At 39.1% G+C, this 22,406-nt stretch overlaps 1 protein-coding gene across 29 annotated transcripts in view; it reads left to right on the forward strand.

The window, feature by feature from the left end:
* The window catches only part of ANK3 (ankyrin 3), a 701,719-nt gene that overhangs the window by 590,903 nt on the left and 88,410 nt on the right, over positions 1 to 22,406 (forward strand). For 26 of the 29 annotated variants that reach the window (XM_054521804.2, XM_054521780.2, XM_054521785.2 and 23 more), the window contains 1 exon segment: positions 3,045 to 3,147. In XM_054521804.2, coding sequence (XP_054377779.1) covers positions 3,045 to 3,147 — 103 coding nt within the window. 29 annotated transcript variants of the gene reach the window in all.

Below are 22,406 nucleotides of genomic sequence, written 5' to 3' on the forward strand. Positions count from 1 at the left end.
CCTGTCTGATTTTTTGCTTTCTATTTCTTCTGTTTTTTTTTTCCTAAAATTACTTTAAAATAGTCCCAAGATAAGGTAAGAAGACATGGCACTTTTATAGTGTTTCTCTTCCCTCTCCTGGCTCATGCTCTCATTTTTATTTTCTTTGGCATTGTAATGTGATGTGCTGTGATGTGCTGCGATGTGCTTTCTTTTTTTCTGCTCAAAAGCTTTAGAAACATCAGTAAAACTTTTGTGATTTTAAGAAAACTAGAAAGTATATAATAAATATTACTTACGCAAAATTGACCAAATACTTAAGGAATTTCTTTCCCTTAACAAGTTTTGTATAGTGCATGAAGTAATTAAAGAAATTTCACTGGGTTTGAAGAAAAAGTCCTGATGTGAAGGGCTGTTTGTTTGCTGGTTGCTGTTTTATTTGAGTTGTGCTAGGTAAATTAGTATAAATTTGGAATTCTGAGGCATGTTTTTCTAACACTTCCTATATTTAACACTTAGGGTGTACTGATGGCTACAAATAGTTGGCCTTAGTTAAAAACAATTTAATGGTTTCTAGATCCCCATGCAAATAATCTTTAATTTTAGGCTGAAAATACTTCAAAGTATTAAGGATTTAGAGTGAAACTTGATGGATTTAATTGACTCCATATGTCTAATTTAAATTGGTCTGGAATGATCAGAAGTAGGAACTTTAGACATTATGCAAAATGAAGACATCTTTAGGCCTTTCTGTTGATAGCTCCCAATTCTGGGCTCTGTTTTGCAGTTGGCACTCATAGAGAAATTAAAAGAAGGAGGAGATATTTAAGAAGTATCAACAAAGTTTAGATACATTTAAAAATGAAATTAAAATGAATAGGTAATTATTTTTTAAAACTTTTAAGTGTTTGTCCACATAGAAAACTGTTTCATACACCACCAATGTTAACATATCATGCCATGGGGACTATAATTTGAAGAAATGAATGTCTAATGCAGAGAGCAGCCAGCAACTTTCAAATTACACCACTGGAGCAAAATTTAACATTGTTATGAGTATTTAGAAGCTGCACTAATAATGTAGCCACTGGCCGCCTATAGTTACTTAAATTAAAATTAATTAAATTCATTTGTTCGTTCACACCAGCCACATTTCAAGTTCTCAGTAGCCACTGTTGTTGGATAGCTCAGATTTAGCACATCCCCTTCGTAGGATAAAGTTCGGTTGGACAGTGTTGAGTTAGAGAATTCCTGCTCTTAGGAAGCTTCCACTGTATTTGAGAGAAGGTAAGAGAATAGAAACAGGAATGGCAGAAGAAGGGCTTGCAATTGAAACTGGGGAAAAAAGAGAATAATGGGTCCCATGATTGGGCACGGAGGGTCTGACTGTGCAAGTGGCCAGAGTCATGTGGCTTACTGGATAAGTTCCTCTGTGCAGGAATTACGCTTATAATGGTCTTTTAGTAAGTTTTGCTGAATACGCTAAATAATGACTGCAGAATGATGGTTGTTTGGGGATAACAGAGGTCCATCTGAGATTCTGATAAAAGTGAAGGCTCCAATCCTAGAAGAATGTACGTACCTATCTGTGTAGACACTTAGAATGAGGCCTCTAATATCAGGAGGCTCTGTACCTTGATAAAAGGATACCCACTTTCTGATTTTCTTTAGTATAGCAGGCAGTGGGGAAAAGAAATTGTTTCATGCAAAGAATCATTTATTTACCTCTTATGTATATCTTCTTTGTTCATTTCCCCATCAAGCACCCAAAAGGCAAGGCCAAAGCCAAAGTCTGGCTGGTTCAACTGGTAAAGATACAAGAAGCCACTTTTAGATCCAGATGGTTTTTTAATTATATAGGCAGTGAAAGGGAGAAGTGAAAGGTGCTGGCTTCTCATGATCCTTGTCCCCTACACCTAAAAGGACACCAAAACAAAAGGGGCTGGATGTCTACAATGCTAGTTATGGGATACCCCATTGCTGAGGAGCCAATTCTAGACTTCAGCTAAATGATTTTATATTCTGCAGCTCTATTCCAAGGAGAGCAGAATAGGAAGCCTCATACATCATTAGAAAGAGGAAGTGATGAAAGCTATCTCATGACAGCCTCCCAGGTGAGACGGGGAGGTGAGTAGCAGATGATCTCGTGGAAGCTCCTCACCAACCTCCATCCTCTGAGTTCCTGGAAGATCACAGGGTGTTCTGTGAAGACTCAGATTAGCTTCAATTCCGGTCTTTGCCTGTATGACTTATGTGAATACATGCAAGGTCATGAGAGTGACATGGCAGAACTGTTCTCCCAAGGGCCCTGACTCTACTGAGTTTTAGTTTAGAGGTCACTGTGATGATGACATATCAGGGCATCAGGGTACCTGCATCTGAGAAGTTCAAGGGCCATGTGGAGGACTTGACAGTGGCCGGAAAGAACAGTTGAAGGAGCCAGAAAGACAACAGTAGAATAAAGAAAGAATATTTGCAGAAAAGACCAAATAACCATGCAGGGAATATGAATGTTTCCTCAAAGCCAGGAGGATGGCAAAGAGGATCATGCAAACTGTATCCATAACACTACTTCCTTCTTGATGTTTTCTATGAGTAGCAACAACAAACCAGAGTTCTCAGTAAGTCCCAAAGATTTATAAACAGACCCATTTAAAGTAGACATAATTCTTATCAATAGCACATGTCAAGTAGACATAGACCAGAAAGAGGAGACATTCTAACATAAGATCTCGTCCTAGAAAAATCTATCAACTATCTAGAATCATCTGGTTCTTCTCAATTGTCATGTCGGTTCAACTTCATAGTGAAACATCCAAAGTTTTCATGCATTTCATATTCTCAAAATTGGCCTAATTTTAAACAAATTCTAATCATAAGGTTGTCAACACTGAAGACATTTTCTCAAATACAAGGGATTTTACTTTTCACTATGTCCTTTCAAGAACAACTTTTGTTAATATTTTTAGCCATCTTGCCTGTTCTTAAAGTTGCATGCATTAATTTTTTTTTATTCATCTCATCATCATCTACCACTGTTGAATGGTTAACTGTAAATACAACAGCCTCCGCTCCTTCAGTTCGGATAGGTCTTACACCTTGAACAGAAGCTCCTATGCACGGGACAGCATGATGATTGAAGAACTCCTTGTGCCATCCAAAGAGCAGGTATTCATTCTTTTCAAAATAGCCTTTGACCATTAAACTTACATTTGTATGATTTAATCAAGCTCTTTGTCTTGTGACAAAAAATATATTTCTGCATGTTTGATTTTACATTTGTAAATCTTCTGGTACTAGCCAGTTAAAAAAAGTAAGTTGTACTATAAGCAGAAATATTCCTATCTTCTGCAGGTGAGGAAGACAGGAATATTGGAGAGGAACTCAGAAAGTCCTAGGAAATGTGTAGTTACCTTTCTCTTCTCTAGGTCAAATCTATTTCAATTTTTTAAAAGGAGAGTTAATAATCATTGGTAGCTGAAGTTGCTGATATTAACCTCATGAATGTTTTTGTTTGTTTTTGGAGACAGAGTCTCTGTCACCGAGGCTGAAGTGCAGTGGCATGATCTCAGCTCACTGCAGCCTCTGCCTCCTGGGCTCAAGTGATTCTCATGCCTCAGCCTCCTAAGTAGCTGGGACTACAGGCGCACCACCACACCCAGCTAATTTTTGTATTTTTAGTAGAGACGGGGTTTCACCATGTTGGCCAGGCTGGTCTAGAACTCCTGACCTTAAGTGATACACCCGCCTCGGCCTCCCAAAGTGCTGGGATTACAGGTGTGAACCACCGCACCCAGGCTGAATGTTGTATTTTGCTAAACAAACTGTGTATCTATGTTGGAATTTGTTAGAATTGTTTTTAGTAAGTAAAGATGAGACTGGTCATTTTTTGTTCCCTTAGCTTCAAAGCTGCCTTTGATGGGTGTCTAAAGATGTGATAGTATTTTGCTTTCTACCAGAATCTCTGCTACATGCATTTAGTGTTTGTGTAATTTTTTTCTTCCAATAATTGTGGTTGAATAGATAGTGGGTTACTATAAGAAGTTCCAGTAGCACAGTCTTCCTGCCTGTGGGCTCAGGATGGTCCTGGAATAATTACTACACAGATAATACCTGGCTTTAAGTATGCACAGTAGTGATTTAATGATAGATGAAACTGTCTGGACAATAAAACTTTTAAAGGTGGCTTATAATATTTAAACAATGTAAATAATTGGTGAAATCATGCTGGGCTTTTTGACTCACTGCACAATGAAGACGAAATAGAGCAGATGAATAAGTGATAGTCACATATCATAGCCAAGTTAGAGGTTAAGCAATAGGTAGACTTTTGGGACTCCCACATGTCTGCAGATGCTGATGTCTAGACATACACATGTGTGTTGTACTTCATAGGGACCTACAATACATATTGTATTACTTTTTACTCTCTAGAACATTCTTAACAAGCGGGCTTTACAGAGGTGAATACAGTGGTTATTCAGTGTTTGGTCAGACAAAAAAACTCTTTTAAAAATGATTATAGGCTGGGCATGGTGGGTCACGCTTGTAATCCCAGCACTTTGGAAGGCCAAGGTGGGCAGATCACTTAAGGTCAGGAGTTCATGACCAGCCTGGCCAACGTGGTGAAACCCCGTTTCTACTAAAAATACAAAAATTAGCCAGGTGTGGTGGTGGGCGCCTGTAATCTCAGCTACTTGGGAGGCTGAGGCAGGATAATTGCTTGAACCTGGGAGGCAGAGTTTGCAGTGAGCCAAGATCGCGCCACTGTACTCCAGCCTGGACGACAGAGCGAGACTCTGTCAAAAAAAAAAAAAAATGATTATAGGTGCATGTATTAGTCTGTTCTCACACTGCTAATAAAGACATACCAGACACTGGGTAATTTATAAAGAAAAGAGGTTTAATTGACTCACAGTTCCACATGGCTGGGGAGGCCTCACAATCATGGTGGAAGAGCAAGGGACATCCTACATGGTGGCACACAAGAAGAGAACTTGTGCAGGGTAACTCCCCCTTATAAAACCATCAGATCTTGTGAGACTTATTCAGTATCACGAGAACAGCATGGGAAAGACCTGCCCCTATGATTCAATTACCTCCCACCAGGTCCCTCCCACAACAGGTGAGAATTGTGGGAGCTACAATTCAAGATGAGATTTGGGTGGGGACACAGCCAAACCATGTCAGTGCAATAGCATGTCATGGGTTTTAAATGAGTATTAACACTAGAGAAAGCACTTGTCTCAAATAATGAAACTAAGTTTTTGGGTATAAGGTGTTGCCAGGAATTGGTTGAAATTTTCTGCTTGGTTGGCTGTGGTCATTATCTTAGTCTATAATCCTGTTCTTTTCATATTCCCAATTGAAATGAGATGGCAGTGGAGATATTGATACCACTTATAAGTATAAAAATGCCTGTTATTCTCTACACTCTAAGGAAACCCCACAAAATGTAAAATCACAGGTGAAAGGAGACTCCCCAGGTATCAATGACACTTTGCTAATGTAGAAAGCCTGTGCCAGGGAATTTCTGATCAAACCTAATTGTGGCTTATATTTCTGCATATTAACTTGCTACGGGTCAAGGGCCTGAAATTGGAACAACCACCACTATCGCCATGACCTTACCATCATCACTATCACCTCCACCACTGCTACCACCACCATTACCACCATTGTTACTCTACCACCCAACTTCTGCACATCCATGTTGAAGTAAAATGCAAGTGTTTGTGGTGCTATAAAATGGCTTCTGAGGGTTCTCACACCATTGCCTATTAGCTATTACCAAGACCTACTTACTCAGGTAGACTGGGGGGGCAGCATTTACTCAGAACTAAGGATTTGTGAACAGAAATAGAAGACAAAGATAATTTTTGAGATGAAACTGATGCTCTTGTAGTCAGTTGTTGCATCCAACTCAAAAATACCTCTGTGGACATCATGAACACTTCTATAGACCCATCAGAGGAAAGGAGAGCATAGGACACCTGAAAATCTTTCAAAATAAACTTTAAGTTGTTAATGTAGAAACAGAAAGTTGCTGTCTTTAATGAGCACAGAATACCTACATAGGCATTCCTTGTGGAACCAGCATGTTTAATAAGCACTACTTATTATGTTTAATATAACACTACTCGGATCCATGCAAATCCAGAATAAATTGGCAGGAGATTTTGGAGCGGGAAATGAAAGTCATAAAGACATTTTAGGGACTCTTGGGGGCATTTGAAAATGTCTTGGAGATATCTGTGTATGTAGGAAATCATTGATAATTTTCTTAGCAGTGATAATTTTAGCATTGATAATTTTCTTAGCTTATCGCTGCTACTTATTGAACCTACTCAGAGAATATTGAGGTATGCATGCTGAAGTTTTCCAGAATTAAGCAATCATTAATTCAACTATTTATTTCCAAATAGTTCAGCCAAAATGCATGTGGATAAAGTTAAAGCAAATATAGCAATGTTAATTGTTGAATCTAGGTGGAAGGTACATGGGTATTTTTTATACAATTTTTCAACTTTTTCATTTGTGTGAACAATTTCAAAATAGTAACTTGGAGGAAAGAGGAAAAATCCTGAAAGAGGTGCATTAACTTTTTAAGTCTGTAGTTTTGAGACTAAAAAAGCGAATGCACCTCTGTCTATTATTATATATAAATAAAATTATAGATATAGAGGAGAAGGAAAAGGCTAATTCCTCAAAGAAGAAGCTGGCAGACAGAAGTGTCTAGATACACTGTGCAAGACTCACGGGAAGCATTTATTTCAGAAGTGCATTTAAACACTTTAGGATTAAATGACAAAATTATTAGTTTCTGTTTTTCATTTCTCTAATTTTGTATTTATAATGTTCAAAATATAGCTCTTCCACAGTAATAATTTTGTTGGAAAGCATGAAAGAAGTTTTCAATATTTAGAATTCCCAAAGCAAGGACATATAACTTACTGTCAGATTTAAAACTGCACTGTGATTGCCCATTTAAATTTGCCCTGACAAGTAAAGGTGAAAAATGAGTAAAAATGAACTCTCATACACTTCTCTTTTTCAATGAGTAGACCTCACTCATACAAAGTAAGTTGCCTCTTTATTATCCTGCTGATTAATCAGTTTGCATATTAACCACAGTTAAAGTGTAGTTGAGACCCAGGGTGATTAGTGCAGCAGGCCTGCCACCTCACCTTCTAGGGACCTGTGCTGGCTGAAGGCACATGTTGAGGCCAGAGCTGGGGGAGGGGAGTGGGAGAGGTGGAGCCATCCCCACCCCCTGTTGAGCCTGAGTACTTAGTCCGTAATCCACTTAATTCCCTCCTGGACAGTCAAGAATAGACTCTTTTGTTACAGGTTATCATGAACTTCCCATTCTTTTACCTTCCCTTTACTTCAGAAATGCATTTAAACATTTTCTATTAGAATTAAGTGACACAAAATCATTAGTTTTTGTCTTTCATCCCTCTAACTCTGTATTTATAAATTTGAAAATGTAGCCTTTCCACAGCAATAATTTCATCAGAAAACATGAAAGAATTCTGTTAGCCAAAACTCACCTGAAGATATGTTTTTGAAAATGTATATGTAAATGAAGTCATGTCTTGGATTTGTCAAAAGATCTTTTTATTTAAAGCAATGACTCAATCCGGACCACTTATGAGCATCACTTGGAGAACTTTGGGGGGTGTGTGTGTGTGTGTGTGTGTGTGTGTGTGTGTGTGAGACAGAGTCTCACTCTATCACTCAGGCTGGAGTGCAGTGGCTTAAACTCAGCTCACTGCAACCTCCACCTCCTGGGTTCAAGTGATTCTTGTGCCTCAGCCTCCCTAGTAGCTGGAATTACAGGCATGTGCCACCATGCCCGGCTAATTTTTGTATTTTTTAGTAGAGACGGAATTTTGCCATGTTGCCCAGGCTTGCCGCGAACTCCTGACCTCAAGTGATCCGCCCAGCTTGTCCTTCCAAAGTGCTGGGATTATAGGTGTGAGCCGCCATGCCCGGCCACCTGGAGAACTTTGAAAAAGATGATTGCTCAGTTCCTGATTTCTCTGGCCTGTGTAGAGCCTGGGCATGCAATTCTAAATGCACCCAAGGTTGAAAGCCACTGATTCATAGTCAGTATTCTTAACTGGGGGTGCCCACTGGAATTACCTGTGGCTCTTTTAAAAGCAAGATGCCTGCAGAATCAGAATTTCCATGTCTGGGTTCTTGGGCATGTGTATTTTTAAGGGTCCCCTGACAATTCTAAGGTGTACCTTTAGTTAGTAACTACCGATTTAAGGCAACTCTCACTGGAAGCTTGGTGTGTATTGGTCAGTCAACATCTAATGTATTTGTTTTATAAGCTCAGATTTGTGTGTGTCAGATTGTCTGAGAGCAACACCTGTGCTTGGAAACATTCCATTCCTCTCCAAATAGGAGTTAATAAATAAAGGGATGAGTCTAAACTGAAGCCTGATTGTCTGTGATGAATGTAATAGCATGGTGCTTTCATTTCTTCTGATGTAATTATTGAAAGCAACTGTCTGGTATGGCTAATGTACTTAAGACACATTACTGTGTGTGATCCAGATTAGACAGTGCTCATTACATAAATGGAATGCTATTCACTAGATACCTTCAGTGTCAGGAGATATAATGGTGGTAACACTTACGGTGGTGGTGAAAACAGCTAATTTTGAGCTCCTATTATGTGCCTGGAACTATTCTAAGTGATTTAGCAGTATTAAGTTGTTTACAGTTCACAATATTCCTATGAAATAATTTGTTAACCCCATTAAAAAGATGAAGAGGCCGGGCATGGTGGCTCACACCTGTAATCCCAGCACTTTGGGAGGCCAAGGTGGGTGGATCATTTGAGATCAGAAGTTCGAGACCAGCCTGGCCAACATGGTGAAACCCTGTCTCTACTAAAAATACAAAAATTAGCCAAGTGGTAGTGGTGCAAGCCTGTAATCCCAGCTACTTGGGAGGCTGAGGCAGGAGAATCTCTTGAGCCTGGGAGGCAGAGGTTGCGGTGAGCCGAGATTGCGCCACTGCACTCCAGTCTGGGCAAGAGAGTGAGACCCTATCTCAAAAAAAAAAAAGAAAAAAAATGAAGAAACTGAGGCACAGAGAGCATGAGTAACTCACCCCCGGGGACACAGCTTGTAAGTGGCAGAGTAACTGGCCATCTGGCTCCAGATTGCCTCATTTTATCCTGAACACTCTACATCTGCATTGCTCAGTGCAAGTAAAAGGCCCTTGAGGAGTCCAGGTATTTTATAGTCTGTCCTCCAGGATCTTATACTTGCTAGTATTCTTGGTTGGGCCACAGAACCACCATCGTGATGTATTTTTTAGCATGAAAGATTATATTTAGACAGTGTTCTTTGTTACGTTTATTTCTAATCCTAATAAAGTCTTTTATTTATTCAATGTGCTTTAAAAAGAACTGACATAACATATTCAGTAACAATTATAAAAAGTATGACGAACCGGCCGGGCGCGGTGGCTCACATCTGTAATTCCAGCACTTTGGAAGGCCAAGGTGGGCAGATCACGAGGTCAGGAGATCGAGACCATCCTGGCTAACACGGTGAAACCCCGTCTCTACTAAAACTACAAAAAATTAGCCGGGCATGGTGGCACGTACCTGTAATCCCAGCTACTTGGGAGGCTGAGGCAGGAAAATCACTTGAACCCAGTAGGTGGAGGTTGCAGTGAGCTGAGATCGCACCACTGCTCTCCAGCCTGGGAGACAGAGCGAGACTCTGTCTCCAAAAAAAAAAAAAAAAAAAAAAAAAAAAAAAATATATATATATGAAAAACTAAAAATTATGGCATGGAAGGCATCATTACAGGAATGGAACTATTTGACCTTCAGACAGATAAAAGGTAGAAGGCATGACATCAGTTTACAGATATTTAGCAGGCTGACCAATTAGTTTATCTTCCTTTAAATGACCCCAGAATCAGTTGTAAGACCAAAAGGTATGTATATACTGTAGGCAGAAACATGTAATTCAGTATGACTTTTTATAGAGTCATTCAAAGATGGGAGAAAAGCATAAGTCACTTATCGATGTTGGTTGGTTTTGCCTGCATACACCCAATTGGCTTTCGGCATATACCCATTTCCATGGCAGTGCCTGGATCTGATGGTCGAATCCCTAACCCCACCCATTTCTCAGCTAATGTTGTTTAGAAGGGGCACAAGTCCCTCCTGTTCTGCAACATTGAGACCCAAATCAGGCCGTTCAGAACATTCCTGTCTCCTGGATTAGGGCAATTACTTTAGGATGAAAAGTGAAATCTGAGCCCATCTAGTGAGACTCAAATTTGAGACTTTGTCTAACCTTTTGGGAAAGAAAAACTCTACTGGGGTTCCTAAGCTATAAAGATGACATAAGTCCAAAGCTGCTGGGAGTAGAATGTGAAGACAAATGATTCCTACCATCATTTGAGCTGGATTCAACCAACCTTGAAGTTAGCACCATACAGATTTTCTTGCCGTATAAAGCAGCAATTTAATTTCAATCTCCCCCATCCATGGAAAGGGAGTATCTTAAACCAGTTCAATTTGGTTTTCTGTCATTACTAATGTGGTTGCTATTGGTGGTAATGAAACCTGGTAGGAACAACCACATATCGATGGAAACATAAAAAGTCTAGCATCTTAAAGTGCCATTCAACCTTGAGATTCTATTATTTTATGCTTTCTCTCTAGAAATAAGTAAATCCAATGTTAACAAAAGAGAAAGAAAATGAGGAACTGTGATTTAAGAGAATGCTATAAACTTGGGAATTTCTTTTTTCTTTTCTCTTTTTTTGACACAGAGTCTCACTCTGTCACCCAGGCTGGAGTACAGTGGTGTGATCTCAGCTCACTGCAACCTCTGCCTCCCGGGTTCAAGCAATTTTCATGCCTCAGCCTCCCCAGTAGCTGGGATTACAAGCATGCACCACCACGCCTTGCTATTTTTTTTGTATTTTTAGTAGAGATGGAGTTTCACCATATTGGCCAGGCTGGTCTCAAACTCCTGGCCTCATGTGATCCACCCGCCTCTGCCTCCCAAAGTGCTGAGATTACAGGCGTGAGCCACCACACCTGGATAAACTTGGGTATTTCTAAACAAAAATTTTAGAAAGGAGCCCCTTGCCAATTGATCACTCTAAAATGAACACCTTCCATTTCCTTATAGTTCTGTTGACTTAGGGGCAGTGCATCTATGAAAAGAGAGGAATGGGACAGCTGTTTGGCCCTGCTCTCTCTCTCAGTAGATTTCTTTCTTTTGAAGACTTCCTTTTCAGACCAGATTTGCCTACATGGTTTGTTCCTGAGGGGACCAGTGGCAGGCCTTCGATAGTGACTGGTTTAGAAGGCTTAACTAGACTATGATGTCAACCGTTGCACTGGCTGTTTGACTGCTGACTGTGGAGAAAATTCTGTAAGTGATATTGGAGGCCTCATTATAGCCATAATGTACAGGAAGGCTGCTGTCACATCTTCCACCCCATAACTCTTCTCATTTATCTCACAGCCAAGGATTCTGATTCCTTTGGACTGGACTTGGTCTTTTTTGAGGCTAAGGATGATTTCATATACATTTAGTCATATAATGTGTAATGTACAATTTGATACGTTAGCAAGTAGTGTGAAAATTGGAGCGTTCTTCAGAAGAAACTTCCTGCTTGTATTTTCAAGATCCAAGCATTTTCAATTATCTCAGTAATAGGAAGGGAGAAGAATACCTAACCCAAAAGGCTGCCTATGCTAACAGTCAGATTTTCCTCCTCTACCTCTCTACCCTATTCCACCCACACTCCCACCCCCATTTTCCACACCCATCGGCAGATTAGCCTTGCTATTTCTTTCACATAAGCTAATTTCTAAGGGGGGTGATCAGAAACGTGCATGGTGGCAGAAGGTAGCCAGCCTCAGATTAAAGATTTGCTAGAGATAGTCCCCCTAGAAGATAGGCATCTTTGACTGGTGACATTTAATATGCTGCTTTCTCTCTTCAATGTGCTTTGCCAGCAATACTCAGGTGATGCATTCAACACCTCTCAAAGATTGGTCAGCAAGATTACAGATTTTTTGTTTTAAGGCAGAGAAGTTGGTATTGTGACTTCCTTAAAGTAGTGCAGTTAGTTTTGATGTCTCAAGCTGGGTGTTGACACGCTCAGCTTCCACTGTGACCTTGATTCACCTTCTTTTGTTCAAGTTCATAACCAGATTGTCTTGAAATCAATCCAATTTGGAAATTTAATGAACGAAATTTCTTTATATGCTATTCTCAAATAAAATAAGTCTTAAGAGTAATAATAGTTGACTTCAAGAAAATAAATACTGTAAGGGAAAAAAGACCTGCTTTTTCTATTATAGTAGGCGTTTAATTTTTATTTTATTTTACTACTTATGTCAGGTTTCCTTTTATGGAATCCATTTCTTGAAAGTGTTTCCATGTAGTTGTGCTGGATGTTTAAACCTACTACCATCTATTTGGGTAGCAGTTTGCCATTTCACTCAATATCCACTGCACGTCACAATAATTATGATACTTAATATACTACCTGCCACAATATTTTATTAAATGCATCATCTGGTTTCATGCTTTTGGCTACCTAATGGAATGGGTATTATGATTAGCACTTTACAGACAAGGAGACTAGAGCTGTGAGGAGTGTTTAGCTTGTCCAGTTAAATAGCTTGTCCACAGCTATTAGGTGGTAGAGCTGAGAACGGACTGTAAACCTGATGGGTGCTTAAACCCATTCTCCTGCTGGCCACTAGGCAATAGTGCCACTCGAATAAGCAGAGCATAGCAGATCTGAGTAAAGCATGTTAGCCATGGGAAGAATCAATGCGTAGACAAGTATTTTGCAAAGCAAAAACACCACCATTATTTTTGTTAATCCAGCAGGCAGCTCTGACTTCTCCCTGTGGTGTGAAAAGGATATGCTATCCTAAATATCTACATAGAGGGATGCAACATTATAGAAATATGATAAATAAATTATCTTCAATTATTAAAAATCTAGAGGTAGGCTGGGCACAGTGGCTCATGCCTGTAATCCCAGCACTTTGGGAGGCCAAGGTGGGTAGATCACTTAAGCCAGGAGTTCGAGACCTGCCTGGCCAACATGGTGAAACCCCGTCTCTACTAAAAATACAAAAAAATAAAATCAGCTGGGCATGGTGGCACGTGCCTGTAATCCCAGCTGCTGGGGAGGCTGAGGCAGGAGAATTGCTTGAACCCAGGAGGCAGAGGTTGCAGTGAGCCAAGATAGATTGCGCCACTGCACTTGAGCCTAGGCGACAGAGTGAGACTCTGTCTCAAAAAATAAAATAAATAAGTAAATATCTAGGGGTATGAGATTAGCATCATCTGTGTTTTTGTTTGCATGGTAATTTAGAATTTTCAAGTCACTTTCACATTATTTGGGTCATTCCATTCTCACAGTGAATCAGGGCAATTAATATTTTCTACCTGTCACCCTAATGCAGAAATGGAGGTTCAGTGAGTTTTTTGACTTGCCATTCGCTGGGCTATGGAGTGACAGAGCCTGATTCAAACCCAAGTCATCTTATTCTTGGTGTGGGGAACTGACACCCACATGACTTCCTCTGTCTTGGCCCTGTCCGAGTTGTGGCCATAGAGTGAAGTTATCCCTGATAGCCCTTTACTTTCTGTGGCTCCCAGTCTGATTGTATCATCCAACTGTTACTAAACTAAATTGTATTTACAATCTCCCAGAATTGTCGCACTGAGTGTTGCATATGACCTGTTATTGGGAGATTTACTGGTTGCTGTTAACATTAGCCTGTCAAGGCTACCAGTTAATTTGCAAGACCATCTTCCCCCATAGGTGGTAGAGCTGTTAGATAAGGAAACTTGCAGAGTTAGTTCTGGACCTTAACTCATGTCATCTAACACTGGAGGTTGACTGTCAGCAACTAGAGAATTACTAATATTGGAGTTAATTGGATTGCTCCTTTTTTTTCCTCTCTCTCTTGCAAACACTTTCTTGACCCTGCCTCTTTTCTTCCCTGCCTGGACAATTATTTCCAGACCTGGGCATTTGGGTGTGTCCTTTTTTGTAAGGCCAGTGTGTACTTGTTCTCCTCTTTCGTCTGATGAATAGGACTAGCGAGAAACTATTTTTGGAAAGTATTAAGCTCTTGGAGACAGTGATATCATCATTAGTCAGGCTTTGGACTCTATTAAATAATGTGCATTTTCAGTTTAATAATCCTTGACATCACTTCCAAAATGAAAAGTAATGTGCTTATTCATATTATCTTTGACATGGGAATAAAAATTATTAAAAATTCGTGTGAATTTTTCTTTAACACAGTGTTCTATTAAAGCCACCCAGTGCTAGGTGTTGACTTTGTATTGCCTAGTTTTTGAAGTCTTTCTAAACCTCAGTTTCCTCATCTGTCAAATGGCTCCATTACTCTCAGGGCTAATAGGTTCTGGCAACTCAAACAAAAAATGAATGTATGGACCTAGGTCAGTCCTTACCATGGAACTGATGCACAGTAAGTTGTGGTAGTGCTGTTAACAAAGGAATGTAAATATTTTGAGTCAATAAATAAGACCTAGGCGTTGATAAGATGCATTCTTGAATGGCCTCCATTGGTTTGATAAAAGCATCCTGTGTGTATTACTATAATGCCCTAGTGCTGGGACTGGAATATTTTTGTTTTTGCTGTTTTCCCCCATAAATGATCAGATTGTGACAAATGAGCTAATATAAGTGAAAGTCCTTTGAAAAGTATACAAGGCTTTACACATATAAGGAGACATTATTATAATTCCATGCCAACACCAGCACTGCATTAGTGCCAGACTTTGACGTATATGTTTTCTTTTATCTCCGTATCAACCATCCCCAGTTTGAAAATGCAGAAACTAAGACTGAAAAAAGTTGAGGAATCTGCTAATGATCACAAAACCAGCAGGTGATGCTGGGGCATCTCTGAAGGAGCTTTCAATACGTAAAGATAAGGAAAGGTCAATGGCAAAATATCTCCTTTATTCCTGATGGAGGCCAGGCAAGGACTGGCTTAGTGTCTGAGCCATGTGGGCCTGCTAACTGAATCCCTGAGATAGGCACAGTCCCCTACCCAATGACTGTGGTGCTGGCCCAGGCCAGGCACAGTCTTTGCAGAAGTAGGCTTTGGAGAGAAGAGGAGACTGCTCATTCTCTGTGCCCATAGATTGAAAACTGGATCTGAGCAGAACCTTCCCGGCTACCTTTCCCAAATCTATCATTCAGATACATCACTTTAATTTCCAGGGCTAAAGTGAATATAAAGGGGTAGGGAGAGGCCCATAGTTACACAACTGGGTTGTCTTTTCAAACTGGAAAAATCGGGAGTGGGAAAGAAGTGTTTCCATTAACAAGTGGCAAAGGCAATTTCCAAATCTAAGTCTGTGACTCAACTTCAAAGCCAAGCTTTTCCATTAAGCCCAGGCAACATCCCTCCTTGCTGAGAAAACTTAAAAGTCGGGTCTAGTTCATCTTTAACCATCATCATATGTGGTATCCTGTTTATCATTTTTATTTTAAAATTTTTGTGAATACATAGTAGGTATATATATTTACGGGTGACGAGATATTTTTATACAGGCATGCAGCGCATAATCACATCATGGCAAATGGGGTATCTATCACCTCAAGCATTTGTCCTTTGTGCTACAAACAATCCAATTATGTACTTTTAGTTATTTTACAATGTACAATTAAATTACTTTTGACTGTAGTCACTCTATTGTACTACCAAATACTAGGGTCTTATACTTTTTTTTTTTTTTTTGAGAAAGGGTCTGGCCCTGTCACCTAGACTGGAGTGCAGTAGCACTACCTTGGCTCACTGCAACCTCCACCTCCCAGCTCAAGCCATCCTCCCTCCTCAGCCTTCCAAGTAGCTGGGACTACAGGCACACACCACCATACTTGGCTCTTTTTTGTAATTTTTATAGAGATGGAATTTTTCCATGTTGCCTAGGCTGGTCTTAAACTCCTGAGCTCAAGTCATCCGCCCACCTTGGCCTCCCAAAGTGCTGGGATTACAGACATGTGCCATGCACCCTGCCTTTATTCATTCTTCCTGTTGTTGTTGTTTTTTTTTTTTTTTTTTTGTGCATTTTAACCATTCCCACTACCCTCCACCCCCTGCATTCCCTCACTGTCCTTCCCAGCCTCTGGTAACAATCTTTCTACTTTCGCTCTCCATGAACTCAATTATTTTAATTTTTAGCTTTCACAAATAAGTGAGAACATGAGAAATTTGTCTTTCTGTGCCCAGCTTATTTTAGCTAACATAATTACCTCCAGTTCCATCCATGTTGTTGCAAATGACAGGCTCTCATTCTTTTTTATGGCTGAACAGTACTCCGTCGCGTGTACATACTCCATTGTGTATGTATTTTCTATTTCTATTCATCTATTGATGGACACTTAGGTTGCTTCCAAATCTTGGCTATTGTGAATAGTGCTGCAATAAACATGGGCGTGCAGATGTCTCTTTGATATACTTCTTTTCTTTTGGGTATATACCTAGCAGTGGGCTTGCTGGATAGCATGGTAGCTCTATTTTCAGTTTTTCGAGGAACCTCCAGACTGCTCTCTGTGGTGGTTACATTCCCACCAACAGTGTAAGAGGGTTCCCTTTTCTCCAAATCCTGGTTAGAATTTGTTATTGCCTAACTTCTGGATAAAAGCTATTTTAACTAAGGTGAGATGATATCTCATTCTGGTTTTGATTTAAATTTCTCTGATGATCAGTGATGTTGAGGACTTTTTCACATACCTGTTTGCCATTTGTATATCTTCTTTTGAGAAATGTCTATTCTGTTCTTTTGCCTATTTTTAGTTGGATTATTAGATTTTTTTTCCCCTAGAGAGTTGCTTGAGCTCCTTATATATTCTGTTTATTAATCGCTTGTCAGATGGAGAGTTTGTCAATACATTCTCCCATTCTGTGGGTTGTCTCTTCACTTTGCTGATTATTTCTTTTGCTGTGCGGAAGCTTTTCAACTTGATGTGATCCCAGTTGTCTATTTTTGCCTTGGTTGCCTGTGCTTGTGGGGTATTACTCAAGAAATTTTTGCACAGTTCAATGTCCCGGAGAGTTTCCCTAATGTATTTTTTTTTAGTAGTTTCTTAGTTTGAGGTCTTAGATTTAAGTCTTTAAATCATTTTGATTTGATTTTTGTATATGGTGAGAGATAGGGGCCTAGTTTCATTCTTTTGTATATGGCTATCTGATTTTCCCAGCATCATTTATTGAAGAGACTATTATTCCTCCAATGTACGTTCTTAGCACCTTTGTCAAAAATCAGTTCACTGTAGATGTATGGATTTATCTCTGGGTTCTATATTGTGTTCCACTGTTCTATGTGTCTGATTTTTTCCCAGCACCATGCCATTTTAGTGACTATATCTCTGTAGTATAATTTAAAGTCAGATAATGTGATTCTTCCAGTTTTGTTCTTTTTACTTAGGATAGCTTTGGCTGTTCTGAGTCTTTTGTAGTTCCACATACATTTTAGGATTTTTTTTTTTTAGTTTCTTTGAAGAATATCATTATTTTGATAGAGATTGCATTGAATCCATTGATTGCTTTGGGCAGTATGGACATACTGTTAAATATTTAACAATATTTAACACTATTGACTCCCCCAATCCATGAACATGGAATCTCTGTTAATCATTTTATTTCTTTTTATTTATTTATTATTTTTTTGAGATGAAGTCTTGCTCTTTCGCCCAGGCTAGAGTGCAACGGCACGATCTCGGCTCACTGTGACTTCTGTATCCCGGGTTCAAGCGATTCTCCTGTCTCAGCCTCCTGAGTAGATGGGATTACAGGTGCATGCCACCACACCTGTCTAATTTTCTTTTTGAATTTTTAGTAGATATGGGGTTTCACCATATGGGCCAGGCTGATCTTGAACTCCTGACCTGAAGTGATCCACCCACCTCAGCCTCCCAAAGTGTTGGGATTATAGGCATGAGCCACCACCGCGCCTGGCCCTGTTAATCATTTCAAATGTCTATTTGTTCAGTAATTAAATAGAGGCAAAGTGTTTTTGTTAGTACTGTGGTGCTATGCACAGTAACATGTCAGAACAAACATAAGTGAATAGTTGAAATTTTGTATTTCGGTTTTAAGTAGATTCTAATCTGTAGGAGTAAGTCTTCGCAGACAGGTAGCATGGAAATGAAATACCAATTCAGTATCTATGTATAAAACCATAGGTTCCATTGAATTGCTTCATTTTATATTTAGATGGATGCTCCGTAGGAAGAGTATTGTTTGCCTGTATTTAGGTTATTAAAATTGAGTTACGTCTGCTCATAAACCTGAGCAAACCACAAAACTCAGAAGAGAAAGTATTAAGGTACCTAAAAACGTGTTTAAGTGTTACTATCTGGGACAAATATTGGGACATATAGCTCAAAATAATACAGCTCATTGTTTTGATCAAGTATGAGATTTGTTTGTGTTGTAACAAAGCTTCAATGAGTGGCAGAGTTGCAAGAGTAGAGAAGTTAAGAAAGGACTCAGAGGGATGTGGAATCCATGTCCTGGCACACTCTGGCTTTGATAAATATTACATGATTGCAGTGATACCTTTTTGTGAGATATAATTCATTGTTTCAATAATTAATGGCACCAGTGCATGTTTCTAAGAGTACCAAAGGTAAATAATTTACTGTAATTACCAAAGAGGAATGATATTATTTATTTATGAGAACTTTTTTTAAAAAAAGAACCTTTGTGAAACATAACCTTAGGCTCCCCAACATAAGAACTGTAGCTTGCCCTCCACTCCACTCATGCCAAAAAAATTAAAGGAACATCACTACTTTGTATTAAGTATTTTGCCCTACTCTGAAGGTGTGTTGGTTTGGGTCTCCAAAAGTCAGTATAAGTTGTTGTTAAATAAGGCCAGACTGAAACCAACACCTCATACTTGGTTAATCCATATAGAATTTGGGAACTTTCCTAAATGGTTTATTGCTTTTGACGGGTTAGAATCTTGGTTACATGGATTCTTATTAGAAGCTTAATTGCACACCCATTCACTAGATGTGTCCTCGCTCATTAATTGCAGATAAAGCTGTTCCTCATTCATTTTTGCATTTTCGTAGGACATGGGTGAGATAGTGACTTGCATATAATTGCTCTACAAATTTATTTTTCAATTTGACTTCAGGGCTATTTTTTAAAAATCTGTGTAATTCAGAGTAAGTTTTTAAATTTAGATTTTATTATTACCAAAGTTATGCAATTAAATAAAAAGCCACATCATTCTACAAGACACACTTGTTAGGAAAAAACATAATCCCCATATACACCTTCAGTCCCCAAGTTCTCCTTTCCAGAGACAAGTGCTTTAAATAATTTTTGATAACTGTTATGATGTGCTTGGATATCTCTAAATACTACATGTATATTGTTCTTGTTGATTTTTCTCCATTTCAGGAATTATTTATTGACTTCCCCAAATGAAAGATGAAGCTTTTTTTTCCACACTTTTCCTCCCCGACTATGCACACTTCGTATCCTCCCATTTCCGCAAACAGTTGTAATTTATTTTGCTTATATCTGTATTTGATGCTTATCTTGTTATGCCTATGTAAATGTTACTCACATATGTGGCTTATATTATAATTGTTTTTTCTTTCTTTTTTTTTGAGATGGATTCTTGCTCTGTCACCCAGGCTGGAGTGCAGTGACGCAGTCTCGGCTCACTGCAACCTCCACCTCCCGGGTTCAGGCGATTCTCCTGCCTCAGCCTCCCAAGTAGCTGGCATTACAGGTGCGTGCCACCACGCCCAGCTAATTTTTTGTATTTTTAGTAGAGAAGAGGTTTCACCATGTTGGCCAGGCTGGTCTCAAACTCCTGACCTCAAGTGATCTACCCGCCTTAGCCTCCCAAAGTGCTGGGATTAGTCATGAGCCACCACGCCTGACCTGATTGCTTTTTCTTTCCAGCACAATATTTTATTTTCCCTGGAGTTTTTTCACTTGCTTGATGTCCTCTGTGCATATAAATAGTCCAACCCCAAAACTTTCCCCTAGTTGTACAAATCTCTCAATATGTTCACATTCTTTAGGTGATCTATCTGTCTCATCAACTTATCTCATCTCGCTTAGAGCTTTCTTACTTGTCGTATTCCTTGTAGGTCTGCTGCACACAGATGTGCTCTTGGGTCTTCCTTCATCATAACCATGAAAATTCCCTTTGTTTTCTCTTGTGTTGGAGTCCATGCCCTCCCTTTTCTTCTGTCAGTCCTTCACTTTGGTGGAGTACATCTTCCATTAATTTCCTCAGAGAGTGCATGAGAAATACGTTTTTTAAGGTGTTATATATCTGAAAATATCTGTCTAGTTCATACTTGTTTTTAATTTAGCTGGTTATAGAATTCTGACTTGAAGTCATTTCCTGTCAGAATGTTGAAGGAATTGCTCTATTGCCTTTTACCTTCATGTTTTGCTGCTAAAAGTCTGACACAGACCCTCCATCTGTGACCATTTTTTCTCTCCATGTTTATAGGCTCTGTCTTTGTCTCCAAATTCTGAAGTGTTATGATGATGTACCATCATGGGTTCTGTATTCATAGTGCTGGTCACTCACTGGGTCATTTTACGCTGGCAACCTCTGTCTTCAGCTCTGGAAAAGTTTCTTAAATTGTTTCCTTGATTTATTTTCCTTTGTTCACAATTTCTTTTTCTTTCTAGAACTTCTTTTTTTTTAGACTGAGGGGAGGATTTGAACCTCCTGAACTTACCTTTTGCTTTCTTGTATTTTTTCTCCATTTTCTAGAGTTAAAAATTTCTCTATACTTTCTAAGGTTTTTTTCAATATATTTGTTACTTTCTAAGAGTTATTTTTCCCTAAATGTTTCTTTTTTTAAATAAGTAGTCTATTGTTTCATAGGTGTAAAAATATCTCATCTCTCTCTAGATGTTAATGAATAATTTTAAGTTTTCTTCTCCCTGAAAAGCCTGTTTCCTGCAATTTGCTTTCCTTCTGTTTGCTCGTTTGTTTTGTTTTTATACTAGATGCTTTTCTCAACAGTCTAGTGACTGTCAGCTGTCTACTCATTAATAAGCTCATTGAAAGCTCTCTATATGGTGTAGAGGTTGTCATCCGTGATTTCCACTGAAGTAATAAGCCAGAACATTTCACTGGGAAATTCCAATGGGCAGGTCAGAATCCTCAGAGACTTCCCATTTTTTGCCTAGAACTCTGTCCCCAACTGTGTCTGGGAGACCAGTAAAGGACGGGTGGGAGTCTGAATATTCAGTGTACAATCCCCATTTTCAATATGGTGCCTCTAGCCTTCTAGTCTCCTGCCTTTAGTCTTCTGGTTGGTGGTAGTGATGGCAGGGGATCATTATTTGACAACTGAGGGGATTATGAAGGTCAAATCACTTTTTAAAGAGAATTCTAGCCAATCCTTCTGTTTTTCTGCTAATGTGTTTTCTCTTATTCTCTCTGTCCTTTCTGTGTCTGTATTTTTAACTATGTGACTGTCATTTCACTGAGGTTTCAGTAGGAAGCAGATTGTGGGGGATCTGTGGGCTAATACCTTTTATCAGATTTGGCACATTCATAGCCATTATCTTTTCAAATATGGCTTCTACTTTATTCTCTTCTTCTCTTCTATTTCTAAGGGTCCAATTTACACCTATGTTAAAATGTCTCAATGTTCCACATCTTGTACTGTTTTCTATTTTTTTTTTAACCTATCCTTCATTTTGTATATTTTTCCATTTAGGGCTCTAACTTAACCCTCTTTTATATTGTGTCTAAGTAAAGAACTGACATTGTATTTAGCACTGAACCAATGCCCATTTGATTCCTTCTTATGCATATTCTAGCATTCTATCCCATTTAATTTATTTTCTCTATCTTTCCCTGTGTTTTTGTAAACATGCTAACCATAGTTATTATAAAGCACTTATTAGCTTACCTCAGAATTGGGATGGCCTGGGAGTCTATTTATAGTGTCTCTCTGGTTTGGTTTGGTTTGATTTCATTTTTCTGTTTTTATCCACCCACTCTGACCATGCTTGGCAATTTTTCACTTTATGCTAGACATGGTGTATAAAAAATTGTGGACACACCCGGTGGTGATATATTCCTCCACAGAATGTTTGCCCTCCCTCTGCTAGGCAAATAGAATAGTAAATTTTAATTCAATTAAGATTTTGCTGAAATGAGGCTGGTCTGCAGCCCTGGTGAAAGCTCACACTACCTTTGGTTTCCCCCTAGCACACCAGCATCCTTATTTAAAATTGTGATATGCTCTTCAAATCTCTTTCCATTATAAGTTCTAAACTTTTAAGTCATTTTCTCATTACTGCCAAAAATCTCCATTATGCTCTTCAGAGATATTTCTGGTTAGGTTTTGAGCTT

Source organism: Pongo abelii, chromosome 8 (assembly GCF_028885655.2).
Source record: "Pongo abelii isolate AG06213 chromosome 8, NHGRI_mPonAbe1-v2.0_pri, whole genome shotgun sequence".
Lineage (NCBI taxonomy): Eukaryota > Metazoa > Chordata > Mammalia > Primates > Hominidae > Pongo > Pongo abelii.